This window comes from Rhea americana, unplaced genomic scaffold, assembly GCF_003343005.1.
Source record: "Rhea americana isolate MKP2758 unplaced genomic scaffold, rheAme1 scaffold_165, whole genome shotgun sequence".
In the NCBI taxonomy this organism is placed as follows: Eukaryota; Metazoa; Chordata; class Aves; order Rheiformes; family Rheidae; genus Rhea; species Rhea americana.
The window spans coordinates 1508455-1525237 of record NW_028185761.1 but is presented as its reverse complement, the minus strand read 5'-3'; the positions used below and the strand labels follow the sequence as shown (position 1 = coordinate 1525237).

Below are 16783 nucleotides of genomic sequence, written 5' to 3'. Positions count from 1 at the left end.
TTCCTCTCCGCCCAACTCTCCAGCCTGTCCAGGTCTCTCTGAATGGCAGCACAGCCCTCAGGTGTGTCAGCCACTCCTCCCAGCTTGGGATCATCTGCAGACTTTCTGAGGAGGCACTCTGTCCCCTCATCCAGGTCATTGATGAAGAAGTTGAACAGGATGGGATCCAGTACTGAGCCCTGGGGGACRTCACTAGCCACTAAAATGATTTAGCCAAACACAAGTAATGCACTTAACACAGGAGCACATGGATGAAATACAGCATTGTACAAAGAGYCACATGACACAGTCCTAATGCCCTACTCTGCCCTTAGAAATCTCTGAAGTGCAATAGGGTACTAGTTAGAGAAACTGGAGGGAAGCAGTGCTGTAAATTTAAACTGCCTGTGAGATCTTTAGGGTAGTCACATCCTACATAAAAGGGATGTATGAGCTCAGGAAGACCTGAATCCTTCTACCTTGCAATGCCAGGTCAGTGTGATGCAGAAGGCCTAGCTGAGATAATAGTATCACCAAGCTGAAACTGTGATTTTCATGCAGCGACTTATCCAAGCTCCAAGCTGAGCATAGGTGTTTTTTTATGACTCCACTGAGGTTTGGATCAAGCTCTTGGGAGATGTCTCTAGAGCTCCAGAGAGCCATATAAATGGGCTATCAAGGATGACTCTGCCAGAATTGTAATAAGAATGTTAAGGTTGGTATGAATAAAACACAAATGGAAATGTGTGTATAAGTACCAGAAGAAGCACTAGAATGAAGGTTGAAAGAGTGATCTGTTTTGATAACAGAGGTCACCTTTGCAATCAAGCAGATTGAGGAATGGGCTGTTTCTTCCAAGCCCAAAGCCCTGTGTTCTGATACACAGCACAGGTGAGTCTCCAGCAGAAGACCCTGCACACTGCCAATAGGAGGCTAGCACGGAGGTTGCAGCATATCACATATACCGGTCCTTTTTCTGTTAGCCCACCAGGAAGATGGACTATAGCAAAAGCCCACCCATAACACCTGCTCACTCCTAAATAATATAAAAGATCTGTCCAAAATTATGTTTGTTGTCACCAGTCTGGAAGAACCCAAGAGATGAGCACTCCATAGCTGGTATCTCTTAGCTTGCACTGTACACAACTGCTCCCAGCCAGGCCACTCGAACATGTACATTTTGGTGCTTGTCAGCATGGGGTTTGAGTGTGTAAAGCAATGAAATCTATGACAGAGYGTTTAAAACCAACTTATTTAGAGATAAACGGTCTTCCATATGGTCTTGCACTTAGTATTATTACACTAATTTCCTACAGTATCCTATTTCATGAATTTATGATCACCTGGGACGTGCAGCTGCAGCATGAGAGCTGCGCTTTTGCTCTCCGGTGCACTGAGGCATTTTCATTTATTGCTGCAGAAATCCTGAACGCACCTACAGCACCACCAAGGACTTCCTGGGGGATATCTCCACTCCTGCAAATGCCAAACAGGAATGCGGTGTTCATAGCAATTAAGAGTCACTCCARTTCCCCTTATTTGACCTTCTGTGTAATGCATTCATAAAGTTTTTAAATCAAGGTCATATTCCCAAACCTGAATKCTACCAGGCTCCAGTCTTGCATTGGGTAGTAATAGGCTTGAACATGCTGTCTGATGAAATCCAGAACTGGAACCAAGTTAAACTAGTTAGAATTGATTGCCTGCATTTTGAGAGCTTAAAATAAAAGAATCCACTAACTTGTATTTCAAGTGCTTATAGCTCTCCCTGACATTAGCAAAAAGGCTATCAAAAGAGCCCAAAAGGCACTGTACCATCCTAGGCCTTCCTACACCGTAACGACAGTAGAGGTGTCAGTTTTCCCCTATTTTCTGAAAGTWTCATGTCTTCAGTCCCCTCCAGTTTCCACTGATCACCTAGTTTGACTTCCCACTCAACTCAGTAAATACTTTACTTCACACATCAGTGTGACATGATCAAAATCTTGGTTTTTCGATTCTGGCATGAACTTATGAGAGTATCCTTCCTCCTGAAGAGGGCATGAAGAAGGTGAAAACCTGTATGTTGCTGCTGAAMGACATACCTGTAGAGACACCAGAAGACCAAACTTTTGAGAAAGAAAGGGCTGGGCAGATGTGTCAGGCTGCAACTCACAATAATGTCATGCCAAGTTTAAAGAAACTTCTTTTAGCTGTTCACCGTGAGTTTCACCCATCATAGCGAGCACTGCACTACATTGAGAGATCTTTGGTCTAAACAAAGCTGGCTGCGCCCYGTATTCACTTATCTGTAGAAGCTAAGCTTTGTAAAAGATGACCACAAAATCTGTCAAGATATCAGATGTGTCCAGACACCGGCAAACCTCCCAAAGGCAGAACCATTCTCACAGTCAACAGAGTCGCCTGTGTTTTCTGAGGGTTTCCAACTCTCCAAATGGAGATAGATGCACAAAGCTGGCCAGGAAGAGAGACAAATCCCAACTGGCCAGAAAACGGAAACTTTTTTCTCCCCAGAGGACAGGGATTAGCAGGTTAGTTACTACATCTGGAACAGGCAAGARGAGGAATTATGGCAAATAGCTCTGGGAAGGATCTCAGAAAACATCAAACACAACCCATGCTTGGAGACAGGATCAAGGGATGGGCCATCAGTCTCCCTGAATCTCCTCTGGCAGCTGGCTACCTTTCTGAAGGCGCTGTAGCCAGCTGATGCCTGAAGTAACCTGCCCTACGCACTGCCGGAAAGCAGACTGACCGGATCCAGGAGTCCACTCCCGCAAGACTGAAGGTTATAAGGAGCCATGGGAGCACTTCCCCAATTCTTTCTTTTTCGGAAGTGTAACTGTGTGGTTATCAAGAAGGCAGCAACGCCAGAGGGAAGTCACCTCTCCACACCCTTCCACAGAGAACTGCRATAGGAATGACAGCACTGGTGTGAGTGGGGAATGGATGGGATGTCAGGTATGAAGGCACCAGGATACAGGAATGGAGAAGAAGTGCTGTAGGAGAGGCAGGTGTCAATGGTACCTGGACTGGCAGGCCAGCAAGAGCCCAGTACAGCTATGTGCTGCTCCTTGGGACACCCAAGTCAAGTGATGTCTCAAGTGAGAGATCAATCACTGTCAGCTCCTACGGAAGAAAAGGCAGAAGGCTGCCTACCTAAGAACAGCCTCAGAGACATGGGGAGGCATCTCTCCTGGCATGCCTTGTCCTCTGGGATGGAGCCCCTGGGCAGATGCTTTGAGAGAAACATTTTAGTGCTGGCAACTGTGCAGATGTGAGACCATCAAGGAACCAAACCGCTTCACCTCTTACAGCGTCCTGCACTGAGCTTTGCAACAACACAGCTGCAATGTCGCATCCACCAGCCTCATCCCTTCCCGGGAGACAGGGCTCAGCCCCAAGCCTCCGCGATGGGCAGGGAGCAGAGCAGGGCCGCCGCGCGTCGTGACCACGCGGCACTCATCCATCCTGGTGCTGCAGCAGGTAGACGTGCTTCAAGAGCAACTGCTATTTTAGCATCTAGGTGGGTGCAGGGAGCGCTTGGTCCCATGGACGGAGGAGTGAGCACAGSACCTTTTTGCTGTGACGGGTCCCAGTTGCTTGGGGATCGGGGAGCTGCCGTCTCTCTGCCTGACTGCTCTGCAGAAATCCTTCTCGGCACCCCGGTGGGACCACGTGGTTTCCTCTCCTTCCTTCCACGCCGTCACCGTGTCATCTCTCCCTCTGGCTGCCTGCCAACAAAAACCCGCTCTCGGAAACCTCAGCGCGAGTTACCATAGCTACTCGCCAACTCCGTGACAAGCTCTGCCGCTCGGCCGAGACGGGCACATTTATCCCCCCGACGCGCCGCGTACCTGCCGCGCCGTGCTGTCTCCCAGCGATGGCACGTCAGCCCTGTGCAAACCCAGCCCACCGCTTTTGCCACCTCAGTAGCATCCTGCGTTCCCRGCAGTGCTTAAACCTCCCTGCCCTTTTCTTTTTCGTGCCCATTTTTTCTTCCTTGAGCTCCCCAGTAGTGACTAACCTTCACAGGACAGATATCAGTGGGTCTCAGGCTTGGCAACCTCAGATCCCCCTCTTTTTTTTCCCGTCTCTCACAACTTCCATACATCGRTTTTACACCCAAAGAGAGCACAAAGCATAATCTAACCACCCGGATGGTTCACAGGGTGCAGGCCTCCACAATTCCCCTGTCTGACAAAGTGGTGGAACAGACCCTTGTGTCCAATTCCTCCCCTTCTTGGTTTTATTAGCTCCACCAATAGAGATGCTGCTCAATTACACTGGTGGTAAAGGGCAGCTCAGGTTTGCAGAAGTATTTGCAAGACACGGAGCCTCACAATCAGGGCTAATTCCTGATTTCAGTGATTAGGATTTCAGTGTTGTTTGCTGCCACAGCGCAGGATGGGGTAGAAGGGGGAATTGGGGAATTCTCTGCCTCAGCCTTCCAAAACCCCCAGGTTCACCAACATGAGACCTTCCAGGGACTGACACGTCCCAGCGATCTCACACATCTTCGCAGCACTCTACTCTGCAACTCAGGGAGAAAACCACACTTGCCTCCAGTGTCCATGAAAGCAAGGAGGAATTCAACAGTGGTGACCAGCCACTTTTGCTTTCAACCTGCCAAGGACATCCTCAYGATGGGTGTGCAGGCGTCAGGAAGAAACAGAGGATTCGCTACCAGACCAGCCTGGGTCAGTGCTGCTCACTACTGACTCACGATTACCAGCTGCTGCAGAGCACTTAGGGAGAAGCATTTTCCGATAAATGATTGGAGCCATCTGGATCCAGCATTAGCCCTGCTACATCTGGATAACTTCTCTTGCCATTTATCCAGTGATTATTCACAAAATAGAGGCTTCTTTACTGATACACACTGACCTGGCCACCTCCAGCCTTCCCAAGGCCAATTTTTAGGTGGTATAAATGGATTTCTGACCAATGCAGAACTATACAGCTATCCATAAACTTGCACTCTCTGGAAAGAGAGTGTTTTGGGAGAAAAATGTTGGATCTCATTCCTTGGGAGGAGACTAGCTCTCTACCAATCTTCCCCTCTGCATGTGTGGTCACAATATTGTCTGTAGCTTGATTAAAATGGGAAGGAATCAAGAAAAAAGGGACAAAGTGGAGGATGCCATTAATATTGGATAATTAATCCCTTAATTGCAGATAAACATCATTTATTTGACAATTAACCCTTATACCCAGGAGTCCCACAACAGGCATGCTGCTTACCCTTTCTGCCAAAGGGAGCAAGATCAGGAGAAGGGAATYCGAGACATTAATGCCAGGACCTGAGCATTTAATCCCCTGACAAACCCAAGGGGGAGCAAGGATCCTACAGGAGGATCGTGTAGAGAGAAAGGAGATCTCATCAGGTGTTTGGGCTAAGTTAAAATCCCAATGCCAACCCTGGTGCTCTCAGGAATAGCTCTACTGATTTATACAAGCAGAAAACCTGGCCCCTTGAGGTCTCTGCTGTGACTAGATATCAGGACTGCTCCCACCTGGAGGAGATAACCTTGCCTTTGTGATTAATATAACTCCAGGACCCTTTCCCACCCCTCCAAAATGCCACTGTCTTCTGTGAACACCTTCATTTTTCCCTCTTCAGAGCTAGAGAGGCAGCAAAACACCACAGCAGATGCACACACCTTCAGCCCTCTTAAAGAGTAATAAGAGAAAAGCAGCAGTAAAACAATGTTAGCAGAGCAACAACGACCTTGCAAAGCATTTCGCCGAGAAATCTCTGGCCGGTTTCCAAGAAAACACCTGCAAAGATCGCTGGATACAAACCGTGCAAGCGCTAATTGGCATGGGAAGGATGTTGCTATGCAGGCAAAGCCTGACTGCAGTCAGCGGGAGTCCTCCGGCTGCGCGGCCGGCGGGAGCCAGCCTGCGGCTCATGCGGAGCACGGAAAACGCAACGGAGACGGAGTAACAGATGCCGAAACGGTTCGCTTCGCTCTCGGCTTCCGTCTGTCCCGGCTGGGATATTTTTAGTGTTAGAAACAGATAAATGCAAAGCTTGGTGTTAAGCAGGCACACCCACCCAAACAGCAAGGCTTTGCAAATCCTCTTGCAGCAATGACGAGTYGGGAGATGCTCCTCTCCCACAGCCGCCGGGTGTTTTATTTTGTGCTCCTTAAGCACAGCCCAGAGGAGGAACCACGGCGAGTCCCCGCGGCTGGCCGGGGACGCTGCGGTCCCTCGGCTGCGTCCCTGGCCAGCCCGGCCCAAGGGGCAGCCCACTGCACAGCTGCCCGGTTCATTTTGCATCCCGGACATGCTGTGAAATGGGAATGTTTGCATCCCCGCTCCGCATCGCAGCAGCGTTGAGCTCACGGCATTTTCCAAAATGAAGCCGCTTTACTGGACATCACAGGGCACTTGAGGACCACCAGCTCGATCTCCCTCCCCAGGGTATCCTCATGGATAGGGACAACTGTGCAAGGGCCACATCCTCACCCATGGGACTGTCACAGGAACTGCAGAGATTTTTACCACTGGATCCAGCTCTTTTAGTGCTTGGCATGAACATTTCACATGGACATCACTGGACATCTGTCAGAGCATGAGAAAGCCCCTCTATAGCATTCATCACCTCTTAGATCAACTGCTTTACCCATCAACTGGAGATCATTTGCCTCCCTCAAATATATCCTCCTTCACAAAACTGAGTTACAGCTCTTTGAATAAAAAGCAGCTTCCCCCATCCTGCCAGCACCAAAACTCCCTGTTTTGTAGTCTCAGCAGCACAGCTTGCAGCCTGTTCCCCGAAGAAACAGCTGCTGCTCGTTGCTCAATCYTTTCTGCATGCATACCTTGTTTGCCAAGTGCTGTGGGGTCTTTTCAGGTGAAGGCACCATTTGAGCAAAAGGAGCTATTATTAGAAGGTAAAATGTATTCTTTATACAATACCTGCAATGTTGGACTTGAGGAGGAGAGAAGAGTTAGAGATTAAAGCAGTAACTTAGTTAAGAGCCCTGTACACACACTCATAAAGGACATTGGAAGGATATCCAGAGCACTGAGCTACAAATCAAGAGAGATAAAACTTACTATCTCCTATAAAGCCCCCCTAAGACTGCCTTTCCGCTCCTGGCTGCCACCGCAGGAGGAGAGCACCCATATTCTTGGGCCAGGGCAGCAAGACTTATCTGAACACCAGCATCAGTGTTACTAACACGTTCAGCTAAAAGCAAAGAAAAGCAAGATTGATGTTAGATAGAGTGCAGAAGTACTTAGAAAGTGAAGGCTTGTTCAGCTGGTGGGAGACAGGAAAAGCAAAGGTCACACTCTGAATGTGAGAGAAAACAAATTTACAGTGGCTGTCCATGATTTACTTGGCAAATGAAGGAGGAGTCCTGCCACCTAAATTAGCTGATCCCTCTCCTCTTATCTTTATTTATTGTTTGTGTTACAGCAGTACCTTGAAGCTGCCAGGTGAAACTGGGGGCTACTCTATGCCTCCACTCCTGCATCTGGAAAAAGCAAGTCCCTACCCAAGAAGCTGGTGGTCTAAATAGACAAGGCAATGACTGGGAGGGGAGGAGAAATATTTAGCATATCCTCTGGTAAGACACCTGACTTTGCAGACAAAAGAAATGGGAAAATCTATCTGGACTTCAGCAAAGCATTTGATACAGGGCCACGTGGGAAATTATTAATTAAGCCAGTGGAATATGGGCATTGGCAGAGCTGGAAGCTGGGCAAGGGAAATGAAAACGCTGGGTTTTGAAAGGCTGAGCTGCAGGCTGGAAGGAGGTTAGCAGTGTTTAACATTTTTAAGGTTGACTTCGGCACGGAAAGTAGGACAACGTTGATGAGATCTGCTAATGACACAAAGTTGTAAGCAGAACCAACACAGAGGAGGATTGGGATATCACAGAGGAAGAAAGGGATTGACCTTGACTGCAGTGTTCRAAATGGCATGAAAAATACCAGTACCAAACTGGGTACTAACCACTAGGATTTTTGCTAGAGACTAGGAGCTCCACAGCTGGAACTGCCTGAAGAGGGTAACAACGTGGAGGYACAGGTTACCAGAGGATAAATGAGGGTAGTTCTCAGACCTCATGATGCATCTGTGAGAGTAGCAGCACAAGGATCTGATGCACCAGGTCCTGAGGACACTCTGCCTCTGGTCCCCTAAACAATATCTCTGCATCCGTGTTTAAGAAATATGGATTTCACCTAGAAAGAGGTAATAGAGGAAATAAAAAGCAGGTTGAAAAACTTTGACTTACTAGCTACAGAGCCAAGGAGTCAGACATGGACATTGTGCCTAGAGACACCAGGTAGTGACCACCAGGGAAGGGAAAACCATTAACTAACCTGATGACAGCTATAATATGGCCAGGGACATAATAAGATGGTTGCAAGCCATTGGAGACTGAGGTCTTGGGATTGCCTTTGAGCTGCAGCCATGCAACTAAAAATCCCCTGTTTCTGAGACMGGGTCTCATGAGTTACAGAACGAGACCACGTAACAGGGTGCCCATGACAGGACTTAGTGGTTCAGAGGGTCTCTTCCAGTGCTGTGTGCCTAAAGGTCCTTGCCGAGGTCACATAGCAGGGCAAGAGCAGAGGAAAAACTGCTGAGGTATGGAAACTCTTTCTGCACCTGACACCCAGCTCCATCTCTTCTCTGGAACCCAAAAACTCATCTATAACTGGAAGTTCATTTGGATTAAGCAAGTGTAAAGTACAACAGCTATTCCTATATTAATGTAGGTGCTCCTAGTGCAACATGAGAACACCTTGCTTTGCTCTCGCTTCATCTGGTTTCAGCTGAGAGGGATAGATCCCTCGGACGGGGGAATAGTTACTCTGGAAGAATTTTTCCTGGAAAAGCTATTCTGCAGCTTTTTCATGTGAAGCTCACACCTCCACAGATCCATGAAAACTCATCAAAATAAAGCCTGTCTCACCTTGAAATGGTCTTCTTAAAATGATCTCTCTGAAATTACTGTGGTGGAAGGTTTATATTTCCCAATAATCATCACTCCTTGGGCTATCTGTGCAACATCTATCTCCGTCCTCTTCTCGTCTTAGTAAATACAAGAGTTTTATGCACGCACAGTTACTACATACTCTTACGACAGGTCCTTGTGGTATCACAGCAGAGTCATATTGTATTTTCCTGCCGCTAAAGGTACATATCAGGTAACTGTTGAGCACTTATTCATTAGCTAAAACTGTCAAACATCTTTCTGAACATCCTYTTCTGGATGGAAGAAAACTTCCTGTACCTTTCCCTTCCTAGCAGCACAGAGCAAAATTGGATGTATTTGCCTGTATGGGTTACTCTAATAACACTAACATCCAAAAAAAAAKGAGTTATTAACTACAACTATACTGGTAAATTAAATATGCCTAGGACTGTTCTCTTGCACTGAAGCCTGGAATAGCCCTCAATCACACTATTAAACTCTTTTAACCCCTAAGACAAGGTGGTTGCAYCCAACGTGTTTGTTGGTATCACTCTTGGCTTGTACCTACTCCCAAACCAATCGTGTGCACTAGGGACCATTTTAATAACTGATCATGTCCCCATGCCCAGGCATGTTTCCTGGCACTGTATGATCTACTAATACAGACCAGCCTATTGATCCAATCAAAAATCTCAGACGATGATGGAAAATTTCACACTGACAGGCACACCAGATAATGCTGGCATCTATCCAACTGAGTATCAGTTGCTTATTCCACCATGAAGAAAAAGAATTAGGGACTAAAAAACAAAACAAAACAAAAYAAAAAACCTAATTTGCAGGAAGGACACTGCACTGCTACCAAACAGTCACAATAAGGATCCATAAACCAGTCATACAAATGTAAACCCAGGAGACTTCACTAATTCTGCTCCAGGCAACAGTCAAATGTCCGATCAACCTCCATGCTTGACAGAGGCACCTCTACCAGGTATCTCAGTAACGGGGGACATATCTTTCACTGGAGATTTTCAAGAACAGGTTACACATGCACCCACCTGGGGTGGTCTAGATATACCCTCCCCTGCTTCAGAATGGGCATTTGGATTAGACAACYGTGGAGGTCCTTCCTGCCCCGAATTTCCATGACTTTCACAACGGAATACGAATTCACCACCCTACTGCAGCTTGCTCCGGCACTCACACATGAATGTGTTGCAAACATYCCTCTCAGAATCAGTTCCTCTGTTTCTCAGAGAAACACACAGCGAGTCCCCAGCTCTGAGTCATTCATCTCTATAGCTACTACAAATTCCCATTTGCTCCACATCTTTATTACCTCCAGGGCTCGAGATGAATGACAGAACATTAGCAACAGGCACTTCATTAATACTAGATGCAGTCCAAAATTTTCCACTGAAGGCTTTCTTGTTTTGTCTCCTCTGATAGGAAATGGCTTGTCAACCAAAGTGATTTTCCTGGTTAAAAAGCAATTGCTTTGGTCAGAAAATATACCTTTTGAATAMAGAATTTCAAAACTGTGTTTCCTAATAATATTACTTCTTTGGGGGAAATTTGTCCCCTTATTACTCATTCAGACACTAAAAAGGGCATAAAATCTCCCCCTTGCTTTTTACCTATCATCTCCTGCAGAAAAAAATGTAATGAAAGAAGAAAACAAGACAACGAGAAAACAGAAAACCCTTAATTCTAACATTTTCCAAGATTTTCCAAACAAAAGTGAAAAACATTCATTCCTTTTTGCATTTTTGCCAAAAAATGCTTCTAATCATTCCATTCTAATCATCACACTAGCAAACACCCCTGTCTGCTCATTAAATCACCCGCTCTCTCCGCTTCCAGACTCCCYGGACAATGCTGGCCATGTGATTTATTCATCTACCTCCACCCTTCTGTGGCAGGAGAGCTCTGCTCAACCATGCCAAGAATTTATGGGGAAAAACCACTTCCAACCTCTCGAACAGTAAGGTCACCATGGCCACCCATGTACCTATTACAGATAAAACCCTGTGATAATGTTACCAGATCCTCTTACATGACACTTCTCCATCCAGCAGCAACTTTCCAATGAGCTGAAAACTCTCCAGGCTGGGTTCTGACTCCTAAAAATCAGATCAGCCACAGAAACTGCATTTTCCACAGCAGGCTGGGCAGCAGGGAGACCCAAATGGCTCCATCGCTACCCGTCCTTTACAAATGCTTGTCTCTGCATGGCTGATGATCAAAATTGGGTCTAAAGCAAGGATAATCTCCCTGTGAGCTGGATTATTTGGGACTGTCAGTCACAGGCTTGTCTTACGCCAGCTCCTTCAGCTCACTTGTTTCTCTTTGGTTGCCTTGCAGGAGGGGACGTGAGAAGGAAGGAGCAGAGCTGCTTTCCACTCATGTACCCTCTGATTACTATTTAGTTGATRGTGTTGCAGGCTCTGGACTTGTTAGCATTTAACTCAAATAAACACTTCGGGCAAGCATCTCTGAGACAGCTTCACACTGGCATGTTGGGCTGCTAAAAGTTGCTCTGCTCCTCCTTTGGTCCCTCAGGGGCTGCAGACCATGAGAGTTGCAGAGGAGAGGAGGTGAAGGGGAGTGCAGCCTGCCCCCCTAAATCTGCTTGGGTGGCACGTGCCTGGGGGAGGAAGACTGGGGCAACAAGGGCTATCTTGATGCTGGGACCAATGTCGACTGGTCACAGTGGGGACCTTCCAGCAGCTCATTGCCAGCAGAGTTAGCCCAGTATGTAACTAGGAGAAGAATGATGCCCTGGAGTTCTGGTCCAACCCCAAACCCAATGTATCATTTCAGGTAAGTCACTTAGCATCTCTGCCTCAGTTTCCCCACCGCAGAAGAGGAGAAATAATCTCTGGGCACTGACTGCCAAGCAGGCTCCATCATGCATGACTTGATCATCCTCAAACCTACTGGCTTCCAAGGGATTCAACTCACACTCAGCCCTAGGAGTCAAAGGGCTCTTAGCACTTGAAAACCATGGACAGTAAGCGTGCCCTCCCASCCCTTCCCTGGTTTTATCCATTTATTCTGTAGGCTCTTCGGGGTACAGACAGTCTTATACATAGCTAGCCTGACCTCACTGAAGGCTTTTGGGGATCAAATGATAATGAAAATGCATCTGTTCCCAGCTGGGAGCAAYCTCCATCCTCTGTGGCCATCACTGCCAAGCACCATCTCTGCTTCACAGGTCCTGGGAGGCCTGAGGGGCGTAACAGGCRCATGGGGCTCTGCAATACTTGTTTGTCTCAGCATAAAGGGGTTTTAAGGGGGAATCCTCACTCTCGCACAGGCTCCCCCGATGACCTTGGGCTAGTTGCTTAGTCTCTCCCATGCTCCGTTTCCACACCTGTAAATAACACTTCCTGGCTTCACAGGGACGGAGTGAGTTTAAAAAACATTACTAGTATGTTCTTTRGTTTCACTGGAGAATCATTTCCCCGGTCCTAGGGCATCATATTACGCTGATCTGCAGCCGTAGCAAAGGGCTGTAAAGAAATCTCCCCTCTGTTGTCTGCAGCCAGSGGAGCCTTCACTGGTGCAGAAGTGCAGCAAAGGGCACAGAGGACAAGCCCCACGTTAGCCTCCTTGCTGTGCGCTGGTAAATGGCAACTAGGAGATAATTCTAGCTGCTGGGTGTAGGACTAGGAAATGGGACGTCCCTTCTTCCTCACTGTCCTCCCTAATGTCCCATCATCCATGGAGTGTCTTTCAGGCCAGGCTAGGATATAAGCACCCTTTGTAGGGAGAGTGGAGGTTTTGTACCCCTATAAGCTCCCCAGGGTCAGGAGAGGACTTCAACCTCCACATGATCATCATATCCAGATGACCATACTACCAGGTTGGTAGTACCAACACCCCCCRTTATTTCTGTATCACCACAACTTTGAGCTGCCTCAAGGCCTTCAGCTTGTACTCAGAGCATGTCCACTGCAATGTGTCCTTCCAGAAGGTCCAACAGAACGACCTTTGGTTTGTGCCCAAGCAGAGGACACGTGTGCTAGACAGGGACATTATTTGTGCAGTTTGGGTCCCACCAGCACTGCCGCTCTGTGAGTGCAAGTCAAGAAGCTCACATCCCTGGATGTAGGCACCCTAAATCTCATCCCAGGGTCTTAGGTCCTACTGTAAACTTGKTTTTTAAGTCTTCCTCATCTAGCCCCATGAAAATGAAGTTCAGGACTGGCAGAGTCTCTACTCAACCCTCATCTCTTTATGTACTCTGAACACTGGAGCAGGGTCTCCAGGGAGGTTGTGGAGTCTCTATCCTTGATGACAGTCAAACCCCAGCTAAACACCRTCCTGGGCAACCTGCTCTTCCTGCCCCTGTTTGAGCAGAGGGTTAGGCTAGAGACCTCTGGAAGTGCCCTCCAACCTCAACAATTCTGAGAGTCTGTGATTTAATACTAAATCAGCATTTTGTGCCTAAAAATAGATCCTTAGAGCAGATGCCAGCACAGTTCAGCTGTTCAGGTATCTGGGGAAGTTGCACTCCTCTTTCATCTTACAGGACAAGGTGSGGATTAAATACACCCAGAGGGGACTCCTGTGAGCAGAAAGGTTTTCAATAATAATATGGATATAGAGAATTTGGCTCTTAAAACAGCCCAAACAATAAGTAACATTTTGAAGATACTTAACTTGAACAGAGAATGAGAACAATTAATGCACTTATGCATTAATGAAGAGGTGCTTATGTTTCAGGGCTCAGCATTAGAGCAAACACTTCTCTTACAATATGCTGCACAGAAGAAAAACATGGAAGTGAGAGGGCAGATGAGGACCTGGAGGAGGGAGAAACCCTCCTACACTGAGGCTGTCCTGAAAGGCGAGGAGTAAGATAGGGAAGATTGAGGCCTTTGAGCTCTTCTTGCTTTTAATATCTGCAGTAAGGAGACTAGAAATCACAGGCCAGATGCTGCCTGTCTCTGGACTGGACCTCTCTGCTGATACTGACACATGTAGGAAGGTCTCAGGACTCCCAGGAGAAAGGTGAGAAAATTTAGACAGTAAATGACCTTTCCAACCATGGGGTTCCTTGTGCCTGGAGGATCTCTGTCTCTGCTCAACAGAGGATGTCCAGAGGCCTTGGGGATGCTGGAAGACCTCTCCAAAACCTTCTTTCCTGACAGAAAAGGCAGTTCCCAAAGGTGTCCCAGGATGTTGTTGATGAGCTGCATCATATTCTCGGTGAGCAAAGCCACAGCCTAAAGCTGCAGTCAGGGATTYACCTTTGGGCTGATCTCCTAGCAGAGATCACAGGTCTCCAAYGTCAGACTCGCTCCCAGACTTCCTTCTGGACCAACTGGTTTATATCGCTGGTTGCAAATAAATTACAGACAGGCCCTCATGGGGTWCCAGCTAGACCTATTTGGGGTGAGCCGTGTCCCCGCACAGCCGACGCAGCCCAGCCTGCCCCGCTGCAATGGCTGCAGTATGAGCTGCCAGGAGGCTGCCCTACCTCTGTGGCAGGCAGATAGGGACCCATCCCTTCGGGTTTGACCATATCGAACTCGCTATGTTTTGCCCAGCGCACTGACAGGGTGAGTCACGGCGCAAGGACACCCGCTGATGCCTCTCGGAGAGGCTACGCTCCACTGCGCTGCACAGCAGGCTGGAGCAAGAGAGCAAGTTGTGGGGGGGGAAGCTGAGCAATCTGTGCCTAAAAACGCAAGCAAATAAATGCAATTATGTTTGTTCCAGTAGAAAAGAACAATACAACAGTCCTCCAGGACCAGGACATCGTTCTGCTTTAGTCCTGCCATCACCAACAAGAACACGGACCTTGTGAGATGGCTGGAGAAAAAAAMCTCATGGTCAAAGATCACGGCTTTCCAAAGCAGATTAAAGGATTGTGCGACACTTTTGGAAAACTCAGCCCTTTTGGGAGCCCCCCTCCACGTCACCTGAGGTCCTCCGCCCTTGCAAAACAGACATCCTGAAAATCGCAGGCGAGATGCAGGCGGTACCTGCATGCACGAGAGCACCGGAGTCCACAGCATCACACCCGGCCACACCAAAAGCCGAATCAGCCCCAAACACAAGCAAAAATCAAAGAGGCGATGGAGGTGGGCTCCTCCTTACACAGTTATGGGAAGTCAAAGCAACCCCCCCCCCACCAACACACACAAAACCTTCTCCTTGCTTAAGCCATTTCCCACTGAACRTGGAGATAGGGGGAAAGGAGATGGTTACTAGCTCTGCTTTGACTCGCCATCAACAGTGGGCYAGAGGAGTAAAATTACAGCTGCATTTTAAGACCACATGAACTTACTACCTGTTTGACAGTGGGGTGTCCCCTCTGAACCCCCCCCTCCCGCAGGAAGCAAACCAGTCACCCTTGCCATGGCATACACACATCGGCATTGCTGCGGGGATGGGGGGATGCAAAAGGGCTCCTGCGGTTATACTGCTGTCCCATAAAGCCCCACTGGTTTTGCTCCCCGGTGTCCCYACCCCGACCTCGGCAGCAGCGGGCTCTGCCAGCGAAAGCTCTGGAAGCCACAACGGCAGCAAGCCCTGGCTCCAGGCGGGGACGCGCGGACGCCAGGGCAGCCGCCTCATCCCTGGATTTCTGCACACGCACGCTGGGAGAGATGCAACGAGCGTGCCGTGGAGTGGGATTCTGTGACCTTTGCTGGGAGGCAACCGGGGTGCCTCTTTGCAGCCCAAGCCCTGAGGAGGGAGGGAGGCAGGGATGGAGGAAGGGGATAGGCGTTGGGGACAGTGGGACGCGCGCCCCCGCTGCCGCCGTGAAGCATGGCGGCATCCGAAAGGTGCCCCACCCAAGCAGGGCTGGACCCACGTCCCGCGCGTCCTGCGCAGCCTGCGCATCCCGTGCATCCTGCGCATCCTGCACATCCCGTGCAACCTGAGCATCCAGTTCATCCTGCACATCCCGTGCATCCTGCGCATCCTGTGCACCCTGTGCATCCTGCACATCCCGTGCAACCTGAGCATCCAGTTCATCCTGCACATCCCATGCATCCTGCGCATCCTGCGCATCCTGTGCATCCTGCACATCCCGTGCAACCTGAGCATCCAGTTCATCCTGCACATCCCGCGCATCCTGCGCATCCTGCGCATCCCGTGCACCCTGTGCATTCTGCACATCCCCTGCAACCTGAGCATCCAGTTCATCCTGCACATCCCGTGCATCCTGCGCACCCTGCGCAGCCCATCCAGCACACCTTGGGAGCAGCACCATTCCGGGATGTCCCGGGATGCCCTCCTCGGCAAGGCGATACAGAGATGCGGGGTGGGGTGGGGTGGGGGCGGGACGCCCAAATTCAGGGCAGCCCTGCGGACGCCCCCGGGGTCTGTGTGTGTTGGGGGTGGGGGGTCTCGGCTCACCTGTAGGACGAGCTGACGCCGGCCGCCACCTCCTGCTTGATCTGCCTGTTGAGAGCATCGGCCGCCGCCCGGGCTTTGCCGCCGTCGGGCGCCGGCGCCGGCGGCTGCTCCTCGGGCAGATGCACCTTCCTGCGGCCATCGCCGCCTCTGGGCGGCTCTTCCAGCGCCTCGCCCTCCGCCTGGCTCCTCTCGGCGCCCGGCTGCGCCTTCCTGCGCCGCTCCTGGGAGCCGCCGTCGGGGGCCGGCGAGGGCGAAGGACCCGGCTTGGGGATCCAGGGGTGGTCGCCGCGCTTGGGGATGGGCCAGGCGCGGAAATCCTTCTGGTACTGGGTCTCCTTCTCGAAGGGGGTGTCCGAGGGCTGGTACTCGCTCTTGGGCTTGCAGCTCGGCTCGGGCCGCTGCACCTTCCAGGGCTTGTAGTCGTGGCGCATCACCGAGTCTGCGGGGGGCGAGGAGTGAGGGGGCGCCGGGCCGGGCCG

General features: G+C 49.6%; 1 protein-coding gene across 1 annotated transcript in view; it reads right to left on the bottom strand.

The window, feature by feature from the left end:
• Positions 1 to 16777, bottom strand: part of MAP6 (microtubule associated protein 6) — a 43729-nt gene extending 26952 nt beyond the window's left edge. Inside the window, exon 1 of the mRNA XM_085300565.1 lies at positions 16305 to 16777. Coding sequence (XP_085156691.1) covers positions 16305 to 16735 — 431 coding nt within the window. The 5' untranslated portion in view covers positions 16736 to 16777. The remainder of the gene's footprint in view (positions 1 to 16304) is intronic.
• Positions 16778 to 16783: the final 6 nt, after the last annotated feature.